The sequence below is a fragment of the Diceros bicornis genome, chromosome 4 (genome assembly GCF_020826845.1).
Source record: "Diceros bicornis minor isolate mBicDic1 chromosome 4, mDicBic1.mat.cur, whole genome shotgun sequence".
Taxonomy (NCBI): Eukaryota; Metazoa; Chordata; class Mammalia; order Perissodactyla; family Rhinocerotidae; genus Diceros; species Diceros bicornis.
The window spans coordinates 98,571,259-98,591,837 of NC_080743.1; the positions used below are offsets into that span (position 1 = coordinate 98,571,259).

Here is a 20,579-nt window from a genome sequence, read left to right on the forward strand (position 1 = left end):
AGAAGAGTAAAATCAACCTCCATATACCCATCCTCAATAATGACTTCATCCATCCCTTTTTTCTTTTTCCTCTTTTCTGAAGTATTTTTAAAACAAATCCCCAAATCACGTTAGTTCACCCCTATATTCTTTGGTGTGCATCTTTAAAAAATACGGGCGTTTTTCTACATAACCATAATGTCCTGTCATGTTTAAGGGAAACATTTTAAAACACCCATTTAAACAAATAATTCCTTGATTTCATCCAATACTCAGTTCATACTCAAATTTCCCCTTGTCTCAAAAATAGTATTTTACAGATGGTTTCTTTAAATCAGAATCCAAACATGGTGCCAGTAAAGATGTCTTGCCTGTTTTAAAAATAAAAACAGTTTGGGCCAGCCCCAGTGGCCTAGTGGGTAAGTTCAGCGTGATCCGATTCGGTGGCCTTGTTTGGTTCCTGGGCGCGGACCTACACTTCTCGGTTAGTGGCCATGCTGTGCTGGTGGCCCACATACTAAAAATAGAGGAAGTCTGGCATGGATGTTAGCTCAGGGTAAATCTTCCTCAGCAAACAAAAACAGTTTGCTTTCTTCTCTTAGCATTGTCTCAGAGAAGCTTTCATGTGAATGCAGAAAGAACTAGGCCATTGGTTAGTAACACCTACAGGGCCTTCTCTTGTATAGGTGTTCCATAATATTTTAAACCATTTCTGAATTTCTGGACATTCATGTTGTTTCCAGTTGTCTTCTTTCTGTCCATCACAAGTGGTGCTGTAATTGTCATTTGTCCTTGTGAACTAATAAAGAAACAGAAATGCCAAATATAAACCACAGAAAAGCAGCACAGGACAAGACAAGTCCTCCTGGTCCCTTGGAAATGGGGTCCAATGTCTGAGGGTGATGACGATGGCCATTGAGCGCCCCTCTCCTTCTCATGTCCTTCCTAAGGCCATCAGGGGCTGGCAGGAGAACTGCTGCTCTCAAGTCTGACTGAATCTTGGGTTGTAAGAAAAACAATGGGAGGCAGAAGGCAGGAGGGAACTCCAGCACCTACTGGAGACCTGGCTGTGTTTACAAGGATTGAAATGCAAACCGTTCAAGCTCTGAGTCCCAGGGGAGCTGCTGCTTCCCGCTTCCCTTTCCTCTTGCAAACAGGATGTTCAACTATTGTCCCTTCTTGGCTCAGGGTGTGGACTTGATTGTCCATCCAGTCCTTCACTGGGGGCTTTGTGGAGCCGGCCTTTAGGGTTCCAGAATATAAGTGTGGGGCATCAGAATTGGCCACCTCAAAATATGTTTCTTTACCTTGATTAGTTTCAAGAACAAAAGACTCTGAAAGAAACTTTGACCTCCTCCCCCAAACTGCCCAAAAGAATTTAACATAGAAGGCCCATTCCAGGAAGGAGCTACTCCCATATGATAGCTGTAGTATAATGTAAAATAGATGTGATAAGAAAGGCACCAGCAAGCCCATCTTATGGAAATTCTTATCTTATAGGTGGCCCAGTAAAGAGTCATCTGACAAATATTTGTATTTCCCTCTCCATGGAAATTGTCTTTCTCCCCTCTGAAATCCCAAACCACTACTCTCAACACCCCCTTTGTCTTTAGCCGAAAATACTTAAGCTTAGTCAGGATGGCCAAGTTGCTCAATTTTCTTTCTGAGTTTCTCCCATGTATACATGTTATTCAACTTTGTTTGATTTTCTCCTACTAACCTGCCTTTTTAATTCTTTGGCCAGCTACAAGAACCTTAAGGGAAAGGGCGGGGGGGATTCTCCCTCTTCCCCAACATAAGCAATGGCTGTGATTTTTTTCTAGCCTCCTACATCGGGGAAGAGGAAGTCTGGCAGGTTGAATAGGCCCACATTTGCTTTCCAGCCCTGCCCTCCAGTGCTGTGTGGCTGACACATTTGTGGCTACCTCTTTAAGACTGCCAGATTTAGGGCCGGCCCCGTGGCTTGGTGGTTAAGTGCCCGCGCTCCGCTGCTGGCGGCCCGGGTTCAGATCCCGGGCGCGCGCTGACGCACCGCTTCTCCGGCCATGCTGGGGCCGTGTCCCACATACAGCAACTGGAAGGATGTGCAGCTATGACATACAACTATCTACTGGGGCTCTGGGGGGGGGGAATAAATAAGTAAAATCTTTAAAAAAAAAAAAAAAAGACTGCCAGATTTAGCAAATAAAAATATCGGATAGCCAGTTAAATCTTGAGTTTAAATAAAGAGTGAATAATTTTTCAATATAAATATATCCCAAACATTGCATTTTATCTAGCAACCCTACTTCCAGCCCACCAATTTTGGCAATACCACACCCTCCTCACAGGCACAGTATAGACTATTTTGCTTTAGTTGGAACACTGTGTGGAAAGTGGGTTAGATTTATGTTTTGTTGCTCCAAAAGGATCTACTAGGATCAATGGCTGGCAATCACGGGGAGGCAAATTTAAACAAGGTGAGGATGAAAGTTCGAACCGAGCAGTCTTAGGAACTATTGAATTTCCTTGTGAGAGGCCCTACAGCTGCCTGCCTGTGAGGTTGCCGTGTGATTCTTATACTGAGTGGAAAAATGAATTAGATGATTGCTAAGATTCCATTGTTTTAAAAATAACGTGATTTGAGAACTTGGGTAGTATTAAGTTTATGATTACTAGGCAAGGAAAGTAGACACATTTGGAGAGTAAGATGACAAATGTAGAAGGGAAACTAGAATAAGAAAATTATTTGCTCATGGGCCGAAGAGGCAAAGACATCTAAAATGAACACCTGAGAGTTTTTCTCATGAACATCCATAAGAAGACAATAGAAAATTTCTATTTCAGAAGACAGTCTTCTGCTTTAAGTTCTGCCACAGCAGAAAATGAGTAACAATACTTGCTTTGTATAGGCACATATCACATTGTAATTTTAATTTATTGAGACCTCTTTATGTGAAGCATTTTACATAGGTTGCCTCATTTAATCCTCAAAACACCACTGTGATGTAGGCCTGATCCTCATTTTATAGACACAGAAATTGAAGTTGAGAGAGATTAATCCACCTTGGGTCACACAGCTGGAAAGCCCAGGTCTGTGGGATTTGAAAGTTCATGTTCTTTCTACCATACCACACTACATCCCACTTGTACACGTTTTATGACACTTTGGGGGTGTTTATGACCTAGAGAAAAGATGCATTTTAGAGCACTTTCCATGCATGTCGATGGTACCGTCATTGATTGTTTGGCCAATTCAATCAGTCAAGAATAGACCATGAACAGAGAGGGGCACTGAGGAAGCGTGGAAGCATCTAGGAAGGAGTGAAAGAGCAGGGAGGTGAACCAGGCCCCAAAGACACATCAAGACAGAGTGTCCTGAAGGAAGGAGAGTGTGTACTTCATTCTGCTTAAAGAAAACTCATCAGTACCCAAAAATGAAAAGTAAATTAAAGATCAATTATATCCATTATTGTTTCCCTATCTCTTCTAGACACTTCTAATAGATTTCAGTTTTCATCCAATTTTTCATCATTATGTAAAATCAGGTTTTAGAGTCCACAGAAGGAGAGACTCCGAACTTAAAGGGATGATGCTATCTGTCAGGAGAGCTTGCCAGACCGCTCTAGCCAAGGCAATTTTTCCTCTGAGCTATAAGGGCACTTAGTGCCTATAAACTCACATGCCTTATTTTCTATGTAAACATCCTTGATTATCTAGTGATCTGTTTCTATTACGTCTTCCTCTGAATTGTAAGCTTCTCTGCTTTAGAGATCACGCGCTACATATTTTTGTTTCCCCTCAGCATCTTCCTAGCGCCCCTTCACGTGCTAGGCATTTGCTGTTTGATGGCTGATGGGGAAATCATGTGAGAGGATGCAGAAGAGGTAAATAAAGACAGTGAGCTAGAAGAACAGAGCGTCCAGGACGAACAGCAGGAGGTACTATTTAAGCCTTCAAGCTTCTAACCTCGCTCAAAAGATTGACTCAGAGATAGACCCAAGCTGAACCTTGATTCCTAGCCCCAGCCCTTCTCCCTTTCCTCTAAGCGCCAACACCTGTCTTCAACCCAGACGGCTGCCCTCATCTTGAGCTCTGTAACCCTTCTTCCTACCGAGACTTCTCCGTCCACATACCTCCGCTTCCTCCAAGGCTGAGGAAAAGCCAGAGCCTAGATTAGGGACTAGATCTTTCAGGAGTGCAGAAAACAGCAAAGGGGCCTGGACATTGTTCTGCAGACAGCAGAGGTGCCCTATCTGTCTACACCTGACCCATGAAATGACAGTTTTGTCTAACAGCCGGTTTCCTGGCCACACCCTCATCAGAAGCTCATTGTTCCACGTGCACTGACTATGCTTCTGATTGGCCGGCACTGCCCTCCCCTCCTCCGCCAGCCCCAGTGGCCTATTGCTCATACAAGACTGGCTGTTTCAGGTTCTGCTGTCAGACAAGTGGGGCAAGGGTCAGGGAGACTGACATGACCCCAAAGTAGTTGTCACAACTCTTTCCCTGACCATGTGGAAGGTGGTGGAAATTAGGCAATAGTCGGTAGGTGATTATCATAGAAACGGGCATCTCCCAGGTAGGCACACACCCAATCCTGGTGAGTAATGATTACGGCTTTACCAGGACGATATAGTTATAATGCATTCAGTACTCACCTTCAGGGAGTTCTGGGAGGTAAATTGTTGACCTGTCCTTTCTGACTGGCCAAGTGCACACTTCTAACCAAATTCACCCCAAAGAGGACTTGCAATCCAATGTGGCACTGGATTTGAATTTCTTAATTGAATGTGACACTGGCGAAATGTGTGTTAAGAGGGTGGCATATTCTCTAACAGCTTAAATCATGTTTTGATTTTCCAGCTGTTATGTATATCTCAACTACAATTAACATTCAGCGACACATATGTAAAACTTGAATTCTAAAAAGTTGAACTGAAAAAGCAAGCAAACATTCTCAAATAAAGCCCAGCCCTACAATTAAATTTACTGTGTTTTGAAACGTAAAACACAGTTGTCTTAAGGGAGGAGAAAAAGAGGCTCATTTAATTGTTTGTCGAGTGAATTCTCCCGTGTTGTGGAAGCTAGTCTTAATGTAATTAGAATCATACCTCATATAATCCAACAGACCCCTTGGGGAGAAAGCCAGTCTTAACAACCACCAGGGCTTTCTGTTTCCGTTTCCTCATACAAACAAGCTCCAGCAGAAAATGCTTTGCTTTGTAGAGAGAAATCCGGGCTTTGAGGTCGATCCTTGTTAAGATTCAACCTTTCAGCATCTGTTTACTATGGAGAAACAACAGTATTGATGTACTTTGGGCCAATGTTTCTTTGAAATGAATGCCAAACCACAAAAAAGATTAGGTTAAAAATTTATCTCTTACTGAGCATTCTCCACCCCGCCTCTGGCCCCTACCCCAAGAAGTTTATTTTCTGCTTTAACCTGTGAAAGCCTAACGAGTTCCAAGAGTTATTACCTCAGAAGGTGTGCAGATAGGTCAACACAGTTTATTCTTTTTGCAGCGGAACTAAAACTTCTTTGTGTAAGAACGTACTTTTCTGATCCACCTTTAATAAGCTTCCCATTTCTGAACCTTTCTGCATTTTATTTAATACTGATGGTGCTCAGGGCAAGCTGCCCCAGGAAGCATCACTCTGGTTTGCAGATTATTTCGAGCTGAAGACAATAAGGACTTTTGACCTCCCCCACTAACTGCCTAAAGAATCTGACATGGTAGCTCATTCCTGGAACAGATCTTCTATCATGATGGCTATAAAGATAATGTAAAATAGATGTTACAATGGGAGGGGCACCAAGCCCCTTTTATCAAAAAACTCTATCTCTCCCTGACCAAATGATCAATAGATGACCCTGAAAAGAATTGTCCTTCTGCCCTCTGAAGTCCCAGGCCACTACCCACCCCCAACACGTTCCTTCGCCTTTAGCTGCAATACTTAAGCAAGCAGCTTAGACAGAGGGACGAGTTGCTCATTTCTGAGCTTCTCCCATGTATACATGTTAATAAACTTGATATTATTTTCTCCTGCTAACCTGTCTTGTTGATTATTTGGCCAGCCAGAAGAACCTTAAGGGAAAGGGCAGAGGGAGATTCTCCCTCTTCCCCCGACAATACCCATCGTGTAGCAGGCACTGTGTTAAAACATTATCTGATTAATCTTCACAACTATCCTATGAAGTAGTACTCCTATTATCGCTACTTTACTCTTGAAAATACTAAATCTCAGAGACCAGGTTAACAAGGTCTCACAGGTATTATGTGGCAGAGCTGAGTGAAACCCAGGCCTGTAAGACCTGACATTGAGAAAACTGACCTAATGAAGTCATCAATAAGGACTTAGAAAATTTTCATATAGAATTCAACTCGACTGATCAAGAGATCTGTACCACTGTGAAAGGTATGTCTATGGAGTTTAGTTCCTACACTGATAATAAGGATTTCTAGTATATAAATTCTTTCTAAGTTTTTGAGAGTAGTTGTGGAACTGATCACTGGGCTGTGTTCCAAATGGCAGTGTCAGTTTTCAAATGGATACACATGTGAGTCACTTAACTTTTAGGATTCAATAATGGGATGGATGAGGGTTTCTGGGCATAATGAAAGCACGAGATGGTGGTCTGTCGATGAAACTTCTGAGAACCAAGAGGAGGACTGCATCTAAATCCTACAATTATTTCATTGACAAGTGGGGCTTAGGAGAGCCCATACACACAACAGCAGGTTTTAACGAAAAGGAAGTGAAACACCAATTCAACACACACATTTCAATGAACTTTTTGTGTCTATGCCATATTTCCTAACAGATGTTTTCCTAAGTGCTTAACCCAAGGAAACACACAACACGTTTGCATACATACGCCAAACAAACTAATTTAACAGTCTGGATTACAAAAAGAAAGCAGTAATAATTTGACTCTTCAGGACCTCTTCACTTTTGCCCATGTCAAATTCTCTAATCCTTCCTCCTCAAGGATGGACTGTAGTGAAGGGATAAATGATCAAGTGCAAGGTTTTCAGTAGCTAATTGCCCAATTTTGATGAGTTATGGTATATTATTCAAAAAATTCTTTTTTCACTTGCTGCTTCAAATTTAGAAATAACTTGCTTTGTCAATTCCTCAGTTCTAGCCAGGACTGGCTTGACTAGGATTTTTAGAAGAAAGTTCAATACTCTAAATTGGAGCTCAAATCAAATAGACTGTTATTTCCAGTATGGAGTAATCTATGCCCAGTCTCTCCCTCTAATGGGGACAAAGGTCACAAACGTTTACAGAAAGACAACTCATGTCCCAGGCACTCTGCTAGACACTTTCTTAACTTGCCCAAAGTCACAGATTACGGCATAGAGCTGGGATTCAAATTCAACCCTGGACGATTTAGAGCCTCTTCTGCCACATTATATGTTACTGAATGTAATTCAAAAATTTAGAAATCCTTTGTTATTCTGTAGCTTAAAAGAATTTCATACAATATGTAAAATAAATTCTCCAAGTTTCTTCCAGTTCAAATATTTTAAAATTTGAAGTCATTTTGTTACCGCCCAATGTGGGGCCTTCTGCTCGCCGCAAGACATGCCAATAGTCAAGAGGCAAGGTGGTAGGAGAAAAAGGACCTTTTTATTACAGCTTGCTAGCAAGAGGGAAGATGGCCGACTAATGTCTGAAAAAAAACATCTTAAGGGGGCACAAATCTTACAGCAGTTATATAGGCCAGTGGGTCACAGGGGAGGGGGTTAGGAATGTTGACCTTCTGGTGTTACAGACTGGGAATCGCCACACCAGGTCTTTCAGTTTTCATTGATGATGGCTATCAGCATAGACTCTCTGTTTGGGGGTCACCACATTCCCAAGGGACTCAAAAGAAGAAAGTTATCATCTTATCGCAGCTGGGAGGTATGTGCACAGGCAGGGGTTGTAAAATCAACGTAGCAGTTAGACCTCCTGGAGGGTGCATATCCAGCTGGGTTAGTTTGTCAGAGGTCATTCAAAGTTACAACAGAGTTTTTCTTTTCTACAATATGGCTTCCCTTATGTCAACCTTGTCTTGAGCCGGTGTCAATTTTGCTAGCCATTCCACTACCCATTTCTCACTGTTGTTAGCTCTATTTCCCTTCACTTTTAGCTACTTCACCATCTTTCACTGTGTAGGGGTTCAGAATAGGTCACCCCAAGATGTGCCACTCTGGCATGCAGATTATTTCAGGCTAAAAACAATCAAGGCCCAAAGGACTCAAGAAGAACCTTTGACGTTCCCCCAACTGCTTAAAAAGAATTCAGATAAAGGACTTGTTGAAGGAAGGCGATATCACCATACATAACTGTAGTATAACATGAACCAGGTGTGGGGGACAGGGAGGAACCTCTCAACCTGTTTGATCAGTCTTCTCTGTATCCCATTGCTTCCGGATAGCCCAGCAAACATCTGTTTACCAAACGTTAACTCTTTCTTCTTCTTGCAAATTGCCTCCTTTCCCTTTGAAGTCCCAGGCCTCTGCCGGCTTCTCCTTAGTCCAGAATGACATACATACCACATTTTGCCTGACCGTTTTTGGAATTTTTCATGCTATGTGAATTCACTGTGTGCAATATTAAATTTGATTTTCTCCTGCTAATCTGTCATATGTCATTTTAATTATTCAACCAGCCAAATGAACCAAGGAAGGAAGGGGGAAATTTTCCCCATCCTGACAACTGTACAACAGGTTATTTAACTTTCCAACTCAATTGAATGTGAGTGCTCTTATATATAGACACTTTGGTTGACTAGAACAGAAGGACGCCAGGGTTATGTATGAGCAAGTAGGATTCATTGTGGGCAAATAGGAGAAAAAATGTTACTAATATCCATAGATAAGGTCCTTAAGTCATATGTAAGTTTGCTTTATTTTTTGTTGAATCAAGTACTAACTCCCAGTTACAGTTAGATTTTTTTTTATGCCTTCCAAATGTTAGCACACTTAGCATCCCCTTATCAATAACCAAATAATAAATCAAACGAGGTCCCAGTGGTTATGTCCAATCTAGATTGTTCGGGCAATCAGGAACTCTTTGTTTGCTTTGGCTTTTAGTTCTTGGTTATATCTATAGAGAAAAGAGAAAGAAAAATAACCATGGATCACAACAGATAAATTTATAATAAAAAGGGAATGGAAGCCTACCCCATCTCTTCTTTCTCACTAGTCAAGAGGCTCTACAGTTGTAAATACAATCTTCTCTGGGGCTTGCAGGTAGAAACAGGCAGAAGGGAAAGTGACCTATGAACTTCATTTGCATCTGGCTTCCAACTGCCAAAAAGTTTTAACAACTGAACTGACATACAGTTTCCTTTACAAAAGTTTTATTTTAATGAATATTTTCATTCTTGAACTATACAAGAGGATGATAAACATTTGACCATATGTATATAATTTAGCAAAATGTTGTCATCTAGAACTTTTTATTTTTTACTTACAAAGAATCTTTTCTGAGAATAAAATCAATTTTGTTAGATGAGAATGGGATCCTATCTAATCACTAAAAATAAAATATACTTCTGTGATGCAGGCAGGCTACTGGGTTAGCAAGTTGTAAACACTTAAGTTTACTGAAGCAGGGACTGTTTCTTCAATTCTCATTAATCCAAAAAAGAATTAACCACAAAGCCACAGAGCCTTTCCCTCTACAGGGCTTCATGTACCATTCTTCTAAGCTTACAACAAAGTAGAGAATAGTATAAGCATAAGAAAGAACTTATTCCATGAAGCCTACCATACCTCCTAGATTTCTCAAAAGGTTCTGATTTCAAATATTCGATAGCGTTTTCCTAAATGCTCCAGAGAGTCCAGTCATCATGGATGAACGGATAAAGAAGATGTGGTGCGCGCGCACACACACACACACACACACACACACACACACACAATGGAATACTACTCAGCCATAAAAAAGATGAAATCTTGCCAAATACTGTATTATTTCACGCATATGTGGAAGATAAAAAAACAAAAAACTCCTACCAACAAACATATAGAGATTAGATTGGTGATTACCAGTGGGAAAGGGGGGAAGGGAGAGGGTGAAAGGAGTAAAAGGGCACAGGTATATGGTGATGGATGGTAATTAGTCTTTGGGCGGTGAACACGATGTAGTCTACACAGAAATAGAAATATAACAATGTACACCTGAAATTTATATGATGTTATAAACCAATGTTACCTCAATAAAAAATAAACAAAAAAACAAAATAATAGTTCTAAACGTGGCACTTAGCATTCTCTTAGCTCTACTGTCATGAGTTAATATAAGGTTAAAATGAGGTGGTATATGAGAAAAATACTCTGTGAATAAAATGATTGTATAAATCAAAGGTTATATTGATATAAGTAAGCCCTAAAAATAATTGTCAGGCATACTGTAGAAAGAGTAAGTTATTTATTCATCCATCAATTATGTGCTAGACAATTATGAAAGGATTAAATTATAAAGATACTAGTAAAAAAGCTAGGGATGATAAAGATGAATGAAATTAAAATGTACTATACTCTGCAAAATAGAATGCCTTCTGAAAAGAAGACAAATTATAACTCAATATTTTCCACTTCTTTATTGAGATCATTAAATTTTTTTAGCCAAACAAAGCTGTTATTCATGACATTGTTTTGTAATTTAGGAAAGTTCTATGGTTCAAACAAAGCCAGAGCCTCTATGTAAGATGAGCTCACTGCAGTGTTAACCAGTCACTGACAAATAATGTTAATTACTGAGTAAATGGTTTAAAAATTTCCAGTGCTCACGGCACTCTCTCCAGAGAAACCAGTAGTCTCACTCTAAACATCATTTCCAATACTATATAACTATACATTTAAATCCCACTTTATTGTACATAACTGAAAGTGAGTGATAAAAGGTTCATGCAGAATATTACTTAATATATCATAAATTGCATATGTTGTCTTCACAAAAGAGATTCTATGAAAGGGCTATACATCTAGAGAATACACAGTGAGATTTAAAACTGAGGTATCATACTGCTGAACACTTTTAATTTAAACCCCCAGACTTTTCTAGAAATGTTAAATTTCTGCTTCAGGCACATCCCATCTTAGCATTATATGTAAATCTTAAAAGAAAAAAACATATTGCCATCTGGGGGGCTTCTGAGGTAGATTTTTTTTTACACCTTTGGTAGGCTTACCTCCAAATACGAAAGAGCTGAGAGGCTCCTGCCGCCCCAACAAAGAAATTAACAGCGAACAGACTCCAGTTTTTTGGAATAATTACAAGTGAGTATCTTGACCAAATAAACCCTGTTGAAACAAAATATTTTTTAAGAAAAGTACAGGTACTACATAAATCATATCTGAACATTTAATATTAGAGTAAAATAATTACAAATGAGACTGTGACAACATAATGTGGGATAAAGGACAAGAAATGCTACACTCTGAGTCGTTAATAAAGAAACTATGATCCAGTGTTACAGTTCGTACATCAAAGGGAAATATTTATAGGGCAAATGAATATTAACTGTAATTTTTTTCCTACTTATAAAAATATGCTCATGGCAAAAACGTGAAAAACAAAAACCCATGCAGATACTTAGAGTAACCGTCCTCTGCCTTCTCCAGCTATAATCTGAGAACTTCCTAGAGATAGCACTGTTAATTCTTTTGTGTGAGTGTGTGTATATGTATTACAGACATATAACTTATGAACATAAACTGTTAAATAAATTGATGTAAAACAAAACAAAAATACCGAATGTCCCATATGGAACACAGAAGATATTCTTTTAGTTTACCTGTAGCCATCAAAACAGCAGACTGAGCTGTGCTGAGTTTTTCTGCAGGTCTGGCCATGTCAGCCAATCCAGCACACACCAACCCCTGGAAATACACATTAACACATAGGAAGAAAAGAAGCATCATGAGCGTGGAGCAATGGTTCTTAGCCTTAAGTAAAACTGAAACTATTTCAGACATTTCCACATAACAGTAGCTATAATTTTAGTGCATTGAGAAAATGTGTATCATGACAAAACACTGCAATGAATTCAGGGATGTTTTCTGAATTAGTTTGTATTTTGTTAACCACTTTAAGCAGCCTCATATATTTGAAAATCAGTAGTGTGTGTGTATATACGAATGATACTTGTACATTTCTACAAATGATACTTCTTTCACACGTGAATTTATATATTCTTTATACATTTTGGGAACCACTGCTGTGGAGCATGTCTGAAAGCTATTTAAGGTAATTTATATAGATTCCTCTCTTCATTTTTTGTTTTTTGGTCAACATTACTCTTTTTTAAAAGTGGAAGTATCAGAAAAGTTCTGTTATAATTGTAGTTTCTTGGTTAGATAAGTTTTCTTTAATGTCAAAGTATTCACAGCCATTTCTTCTCTGCTGTTTTCAACACTGTCTTTCATAGAATCGTCCCACTCATATCCTACCATCAGCAACTCTCAGAAAGTTTAGTAATGAGTCTTCACTAGAATATCAGTTATGCTACTCTATTGCAGAGAATATGTAATAAAATGATTTTTATTGATGAAAAATACAAACCTACATAAAATAAGAGACTGGTACAAAGAACCCCTACATACCCATCACCCAGAGTCAATTACTGAGATTTTGCCACGTCTGCTTCACCTCCTCTCCTCCCTTTGTCTCTTTTTCCTTAAATATTTTAAATCAAATCCTAAACACGTTATTAGAGAATATGCTTTTAAGAAATTATTTTCAGATTTTACGTAGTTTCTAAAAGACGCTCTTGCATGGAAAATATAAATCAGCAAAGAGTTTTGCTCCTAAATAGAACGCACACATACTTGTGAATTTATACACAAACTTAAGCCTAATCCAAATGGTTTTGAATTAATAAAGTCAGTAGTTCAAGAAAGCAATGATGCTGGTTCAAAAGGGGCAAATGGTTAAATACAAGAGTATAATTAGAGGTAAATCATGGCCAACACGACTTTTCTTCTTGTTAACTTTTACCCACAGTCCTGTGATTTTCTTCCCAAATGCTTCCTAATCATACCTCCTACATTCTTCTTCCAGGTCCCAATGTACATTTTCTCTGTTTCATATTTGCTCTACTTCTGCAGGTGGACTATTGCCATTGTATAGGGGAAGCAAGGGACTGATTTCTACTGTTATTCTATAGGGCCCACGTGTTACACTGTGGCTTGTCAAATAGCTCTATGAAGACTATAGGCTATATTCTAGCATTCTCTGTTGGAAGAAGTCAGTGGTCATGATTTTGTTTATGTTCATAGTATACAATTGTCAAAACTGACTTTAGTGGAGTCATTTTAAAATGGAGTCAGAGCTGCCTTTCCAGAAAAACTGCCTTACTGTTTTGAATCTTGGACTGGGCCAAACCTTTGGACTGGGCCAAAATGGCAACTGTTTTACAAGCAACTGTTTGTAAAGTCAGCAAAAGAACAAACATCCTGCTCACAAAGACTGTTGATTGTGGACTTTCTGAAGATAGAATCAATAGTTGATCAACGTTTAGCCAAGACTAGGTCTCTGCCTCCAACTCCAATTAAAATTCTTTGTAATATAAGCCCCTTTCTTTGTCTTTAAAAGCCCCTGACTACTAATCCCTAGCAGGACACTATGTGGGTTTCTACCTGAATCTGTGCTCCTTGACATGCAGTTCTTTGATCCCAAATAAACTCTTCACCTCTTAAATGGGTTTCTGATTTTGAAGGTTGACATATGGTGTCAGAAGTGGGATCTGAAGCGCTCTTACCTTCGAGGACCACTGTCCCCTGGAAACGGGTTTGGTACCCACATGAGTCCCTTGTGCTCACTCCTTCCACAGATCACCGGCTTGTCCAATCCTGAGTCCCCTCAGGGATCTGACCTCCTCCCTTTTGGTTGAAGTCTTTGCCTTTCTTTGGATTCTGGGGGCAATAGCCCAATCTGGGGTAGATCGACCAGGAGACAACTGTCTGCAAGCTGGCTCACTCTATTGCTGTCTAGAAGGGTTTCTCTGAGCTGGCTCACGGCAGCTCATGGCTGTTGTCGTCTGTAAGGGTTTATCCCCTATCAGATGAGTACTCAAATTCTGTGTTTCTGTTGTTTGTCCAAACAGCTGTAGTTAGTGGGTCAGAAGCAAAGGTAACAATGGGGGTTGCAACTGGTGTCTCTTTGTCTCGCTGTGCTTTAACATAGGAATTTCATCTTCTAAAAGTTCCGGAGAAGTTCCTCCCTTGGGCACTCCAGCTGGGTTTATATTTAAGAACTATGGTCCTTCCTCTTGTAAATTTTTGTCCCAGTGGACTGACAATACAAAAGACGACTTGTAATTACAGTGGTCACTTTGGGGTTCCTCTGAGCTTCCAAAACTTGTCTTTTTGTGCACTAGATTTGAGAATCGTGGACCTGACAAATTGAATGCAATCTTTAATTTCTAAGGAATCAAGCATGCAACATTCGGGCACATCTGCTTAAAAATGATGGTCCTGGAAGCTGTACATATTTACCAAGAACAGCAAAATCTTACTAAGCTTTTTTTGTGTCCTGAGAACTTGGCTTGGTAACCAGCAGGTTGGGGGCCCCAAAATATGATCAGAAAGAAATGTGGGTTACACCTCATTTGCAGCCAGATGTGGCTGGGAAGAAATGGGGGTTGAACTCCATTTGTGGCTAGGGTCCTACCAAACTGCTGCCAGACCTCAGGGGAATTACACTGACCATTAGAAGGAACATTCCAATTAGATAACATCATTCAAGTGCACCTAAAAGCAAAGGCTTCAAAATTCCAAAATAGCCTTGCTGAAAGTTTGCTTGCAAAATCTAATAAAAAATTAACATATACGAGGTAGCTAAAAGACTATACAAAAGTCCATTAAGTTAATGGCTTTACAGACACTCCCATATCTACCTTTGAAGGAGGACCCTGTATGGGCCACTCCCAGAGTTAACGAGACTCTGAGAGACTTTCTGGGAAACTGCTACGTTAGTTCCTTAAACAGTCAAGCAGAAATTAAAATTAAAAATTAATGGAGTTGTTCAGTACTGCCAGAAATATTTACCATTTGTCCTGGCTGAAACCTGACAAGATTTTTGAAAGGATTTAGTAACTTATGATCAGAAATTTGGCCAAATTGAAAGCTGATATTCAGAGCCTGATAGGAATTTTGTAGGCTTTCCCCTGTAAGCTAAAATAAAACTATGTACCCAAAGGGAAAGAAACAAATTAAGGATAATGTAATGGGATGGGTATGTCAGTCCTTGATAAGCAAATAACCTCCCTTGTTTATCTCAAAAAGCTTGTAGCCTCTCCAGAAACTGTTATCTAGGCCATCCCTGATTCCTAAGACTGAAGGAAAAAAAAAATGGGAAAAGAAGCTTTTGGAGATTAAAACTGTTATGAAAGCACCCTTGTCCAAAATATCTAAGGAAAATTTTAAAACAGAGGCTATAAGATCTCTGTTTGCATCTGTCTGTGTGTTTATGTGTGTCTATTATGTATGTTATAAATATGTGATATTTTTCTACCTCTGGATAGTATTATCCCGACTAGTTTATAAGAGAGCTCTATTTAATTGGCTTAAAAACAAACAAGTGCTATATAAATTGAGTATACTCAAAAATAGAACAGAAACTAACCCAAATGAATTTCAGGATCACATGACTTAGGAAACTATTTGGTATTAAAGTTCGTTGGTTTAACTAAAATAGACATGTCATTAGAGTTATCAGCATTAAATATAATACTTTTGTTCTACCTAGGTTTACTGAAAGTCAAACAAATTCACATTATCTCTGTTACAAAAGTTGGCAGCAAAAAAAATTGATGGCTGACTTTGTCTTATGTCTCATGAAGTTTTTGTAAGTAATCTAAATACAATTATTGGGAACAAGTAAACTAACATAGATCTGAGTAAGATAAACAGTTTTCAGGTGAACTTTTTAACAATAATTATGTGTCATGGTATATGTACCTAAAAATAACTTCAAAATCTTCTGGTAACTTGAAACTTTAGAGTTTTGCTAAATTAAATGACAGAAATTTGAGTACCTAGATCATTTCCAAATAAGATAAAGTATTAGGCATTAATTACTAAGCACAGGTTTATTTACTTTTGGCTTCTTATTACAGAAAAACTAAAAGATGTTTCAGTCTCTTAGTAAACGTTTTTTTTTGTGAGGAAGATCAGCCCTGTGCTAACATCTGCCAATCCTCTTTTTTTTTTTGCTGACGAAGACTGGCCCTGGGCTAACATCTGTGCCCATCTTCCTCCACTTTATATGGGACGCTGCCACAGCATGGCTTGCCAAGAGGTGCGTTGGTACGCACCTAGGATCCAAACCGGTGAACCTCGGGCCACCGCAGTGGAGCATGCGCACTTAACCGCTTGCACCACCGGCAGGCCCCCAGTAAACATGTCTTTAATGTTCTTTTTAAACATTAAAAAAATTTATACTATTAGAACATGTATGCATTCCATAAAGGAAGATATAAGGAATGGACATATCTTTGTTACAAAAGTAAATTTGTCCTAAAGTAAAACTGGTTATGGGAAAGAGGAAAGGATAAATTCTGAATGTAAAAAAGAAAGTTAAAGAAGATTTGATGAAGAGAAACTCTGAGAAAAGAGTTTTATCTACGGGCAAGCTGGGTAAGATGGGAATGAATTTAATTAAGTAAATGAGTTTTAATATCAAAAGTAAGCTGGTGCAAAACAGAATTTTGTTTTCTCTCTATTAAAAGGACAAGGTTTTCTTGGACTGTTGGTCTGCTCTTGATAAGAGATTGTAAAAGGTATTTTTTTAGAGTGGTCTGCTTGGAAAATAGGGATTCTATGTTTTGTCAAAATAATTTCCTATATTCAAAAAGCTGAAGCCTCTCTATTAAGAGAGCTAAGGCGTTTTTTTCCCCCCAACTGTCTAGCTTTCTGTATTTGCCTGCAAGTCTTTAACTGTCACTTTGGTTAAATGGATAACTAACTACTGTTCACAGTGACCTATGATCCTATTTGACCAAGTGTTTTAAAACCTTTTGATACGTTTTACAAACTTCCCAAAATTCAAATTCTAAATCAAATCTCTTTTTTTGACCTGAAAGTAACTTTGAGAAATTTCCAGAGAGTCCCTGGGACTTCTTAAAGAATTTGTTCTCTCTTCCTATAAAAAGGGAGATACTAAACTAATTAGGCTTATTTAGTATGTTAAATCTCACGGGAAGCATTGTCAAATAAATGATGATAAACCTTCTCAGGTTATATTGTGTGGGTAAATGTTATTAATGAAAGTATTCTAAAAATTACATGAAATCTGTAAAATTCAGATATGTCTTGGTATAATGTTATCAGTCATAATTCTAATCACTATCTTAAATGTATGTCACATAAATAACCAAATTTCCTTGTCAATTGCATTGTAATGAAATCTTTAATCATGCCATTTTAAGTCTTTGGTCATTTACAGACAGTTATTGTTTTACTCTGATGCCTTTGCAAATACGCTTCATCTTCAGAAAGATTCATGGAAAGGACTCTAATGACGCTTACTCTAGAATACCGGTTTCTGATAAACTTTCAGATCATAAAACTGAACTTGGCAAGAGATTACAGAACTCTAATGGAGAAACTGATGGCTTCATTAAACTGCTAACAAAAGACCAAGAACAAATATTAAGTACGTGGGACTACATGAACTGAGGAGGATGCTCTAATGTTTTGTTTTTTCAGATTTAAAGAAATCTCTTCTCTTAAGCTATCAACAATTTGGTAAGACATACCTTTGTAAACAAAGATGAAACATTTACTTTTTCTCCCTCCCTGATCCCTTCAGAATTTAGAAACTCTCTGTGCGCATTCTTATTTTCACTTATATAAATAATCAGGCCAAGTTTTTAATATAAACAAATGACTGTTACTGTGATTATCTTTGGTAAAAAAAAAAAAAATGAGGGTAACTGTAGAGAGAAAAATTATGCTTGTACCTTTGTAGATATTAGATTCTAGTCCGGTTAATTGTCTTTGAGGTTTTGTTATATACCCATAGACCGGACTCCCCTGGCCTAGGGTATTGCCTTCGGTCTCACTGACTGTTTGCAGTACCCTCTCTGGAAGACATAAACTCATTCCACATGAGACAGTCACCATCAGATCAATGTCTATTGGTACACAACCTTCTGCTGATCACTTGTTGTCTTATGCTAATATGACCACCTGCTGTAAGTCTCTAATATCTTATGCTCGAGCCTGTCATCAACAGGTTAAAGAAGCTTTCCTGGGGGCCAGGCCGGTGGTGCAAGCGGTTAAGTGCTTGCACTCCGCTGCGGCAGCCCGGGGTTCACCAGTTCGGATCCCGGGCACGCACCGACGCACTGCTTGTCCAGCCATGCTGTGGCAGCATCCCATATAAAGTAGAGGAAGATGGGCACAGATGTTAGCTGAGGGCCCATCTTCCTCAACAACTAAAAAAGAGGAGATTGGCATCAGATGTTAGCTCAGGGCTGATCTTCCTCTCACACACACACACAAAAAAAGTTTTCCTGGACTCCAGTGTAAAGAATCCTTTTGGTCACAGTCTAGAGTCTGGTGTCTAGGATCCTGGAAGCAACACCAGAAGAAGACGGCCCTCGGGCCCCAGTGGAAAGGACCTTACCAAGTGCTCCTAACCACTGACACTGCGGCAGAACTAGAAGGCACTGAACCCTGGAGATACATCTCACAGAGAAGGAAGGCTCCACCTGACATCTGGTCCCGTACAAACGCTAGAGTCCTCCAAAGCAAACTGACTAGGAAGAGAAGCAACCGACATCTGAGGCAGACAGCTTTCCCCAGATGGCTGGACCAGGCCTGCACACTTTTCACTCGCTGTTGCTTCTTACCTTATTTTCTCCCTCTCTTTCTTAGAAAGACAACACTCTTATCCGTGTCTCCCAATCTATTACAAAAGGGGGAAATCCCCCTGACTGTTGGCTTTGTCATCATCATCCTTGCTGTGTACGTGAATCTAGAGAATCCTTTAGTACAATTACCAATCTCTCTGCCATTCCTCCCCTAATTCCTTGTGGAAGTGTCTAGAACTTCTTGCCTAACCAACTGAACCTCCAGAGATTTAAGAGGTAACATTTGTAACTGTTGTAAATACCTCTTGTTGAACTTGGGTCAACTCTTCTGGCAGGGTAGAGTCAGAACTAGACAGAATTTGAGCACAAGCCAAATGGTTAAACGTAGTGCCCACTGACATCCCATAGTTCTTTTGTCTACCCTCAGGACTTGCCTCCTGGTTCAGATCTGTTCTCCAATTTGGACTTAGCATTTTGTTTAGTATTATAGAAATTATCACTGATGTAAAACTTTGTCTCCTCTGCATAGCTCGATGTTATAAAAACACCACTCGGATAATGGTCACTCAGCGCTTTAAAATGATTGCTAAGGCTTACCAGCCTTTACTGAGAAATGCTGAGGAACTACAGGAAGGGTTTGACCTTAAGGGAACCTGACGGCAAGGCTTTGCTCTGCTCTGGTCCTTTTGTTGCTCACATGTGGCCTAAGCTTCTTAAGGAAACCACTTTTCCTCCTATGTGGGACATGACACACCAGGCACAAGCCTTCTTGGCGACGAGGGACCACGATGCTTTGATGGCAGATCAGCAACTCTTTCAAATGGTCGATCAGTGATGCTTTCAAAGAAAGATCTTGATCAAAAGGGGAAAATGTCAAAATTGACTTGAGTGGAGCAACTTTAAAATGGAGTCAGAGCTGCCTTTCCAGAGAAACTGCCTTGCTGTCTTGAACCTTGGACTGGGCCAAAACAGCAATTGTTTTCCAAGCAATTGTTGGAGACGTCAGCAGAATGGACATCCTGATCACAAAGACTGATGATTGTGGACTTTCTGAAGATAGAATCAATAGTCAATCAATGTTTAGCCAAGACTAGCTCTCTGCCTCCAACTCCAATTAAAATTCTTTGTAATACAACCTCCCTTCTTTGTCTTTAAAAGCCCCCCGACTACTAATCCCTAGCAGGACACTATATGGGTTTCTACCTGAATCTGTGCTTCCTGAAATGCAATTCCTTGATCCCAAATAAACTCTCCTCTTAAACTGGCTTCTGTTTTTGAAGGTTGACACACTTTATTTTTCAGGGATATGTTAGCAATTGTTCTCTCCCACAAGGGTCTTGAGCTCCCTTTCTCATGTTTCTAAAAAATCCCTTTCTACGTCTACATCACTCTAATCTTATGCAAATTATTTTAGGAAATCTCATTGTGAATCCAATCTCTGCCATTTACTAGCTGAGTGACTTTGGTCAAGTTACATAACACTTTGTCTTAAATTCCTCATGTATAAAATGAGAATATTAATACCTACCCTTGCAAAAGTGATATATGATTAAATGAGCTAATATGCTTTAAAAGTATTTAGCACAGTGCCTGGAAAATATTATTATTAACAACAACAAACATAATAGTAGCGTATATCTTCAGAGCGGCAGAGATAAAAGAATATTAGTCTCTGTATCCTTTCCTGCATTACTAGCCTCAGGATAAGGGGCAGAAGATCTGTGTTCCTTTTCGTCTTTACTATGAACTTTATTCAAATAACAGAACCGTAGATTCAGAGAGTGCTTGGAGGACACCA

The 20,579-nt window shown here is 39.3% G+C and overlaps 1 protein-coding gene across 1 annotated transcript in view; it reads right to left on the reverse strand.

Moving 5' to 3' along the window:
• Positions 1–8,846: 8,846 nt before the first annotated feature.
• LOC131404944 (mitochondrial pyruvate carrier 2-like) overlaps positions 8,847–20,579 on the reverse strand; it is a 28,823-nt gene continuing 17,090 nt past the window's right edge. Inside the window, exons 3-5 of the mRNA XM_058540169.1 lie at positions 11,759–11,843; positions 11,153–11,264; positions 8,847–9,060 (exon numbers count right to left, since the gene is read on the reverse strand). Coding sequence (XP_058396152.1) covers positions 9,000–9,060; positions 11,153–11,264; positions 11,759–11,843 — 258 coding nt within the window. The 3' untranslated portion in view covers positions 8,847–8,999. The remainder of the gene's footprint in view (positions 9,061–11,152; positions 11,265–11,758; positions 11,844–20,579) is intronic.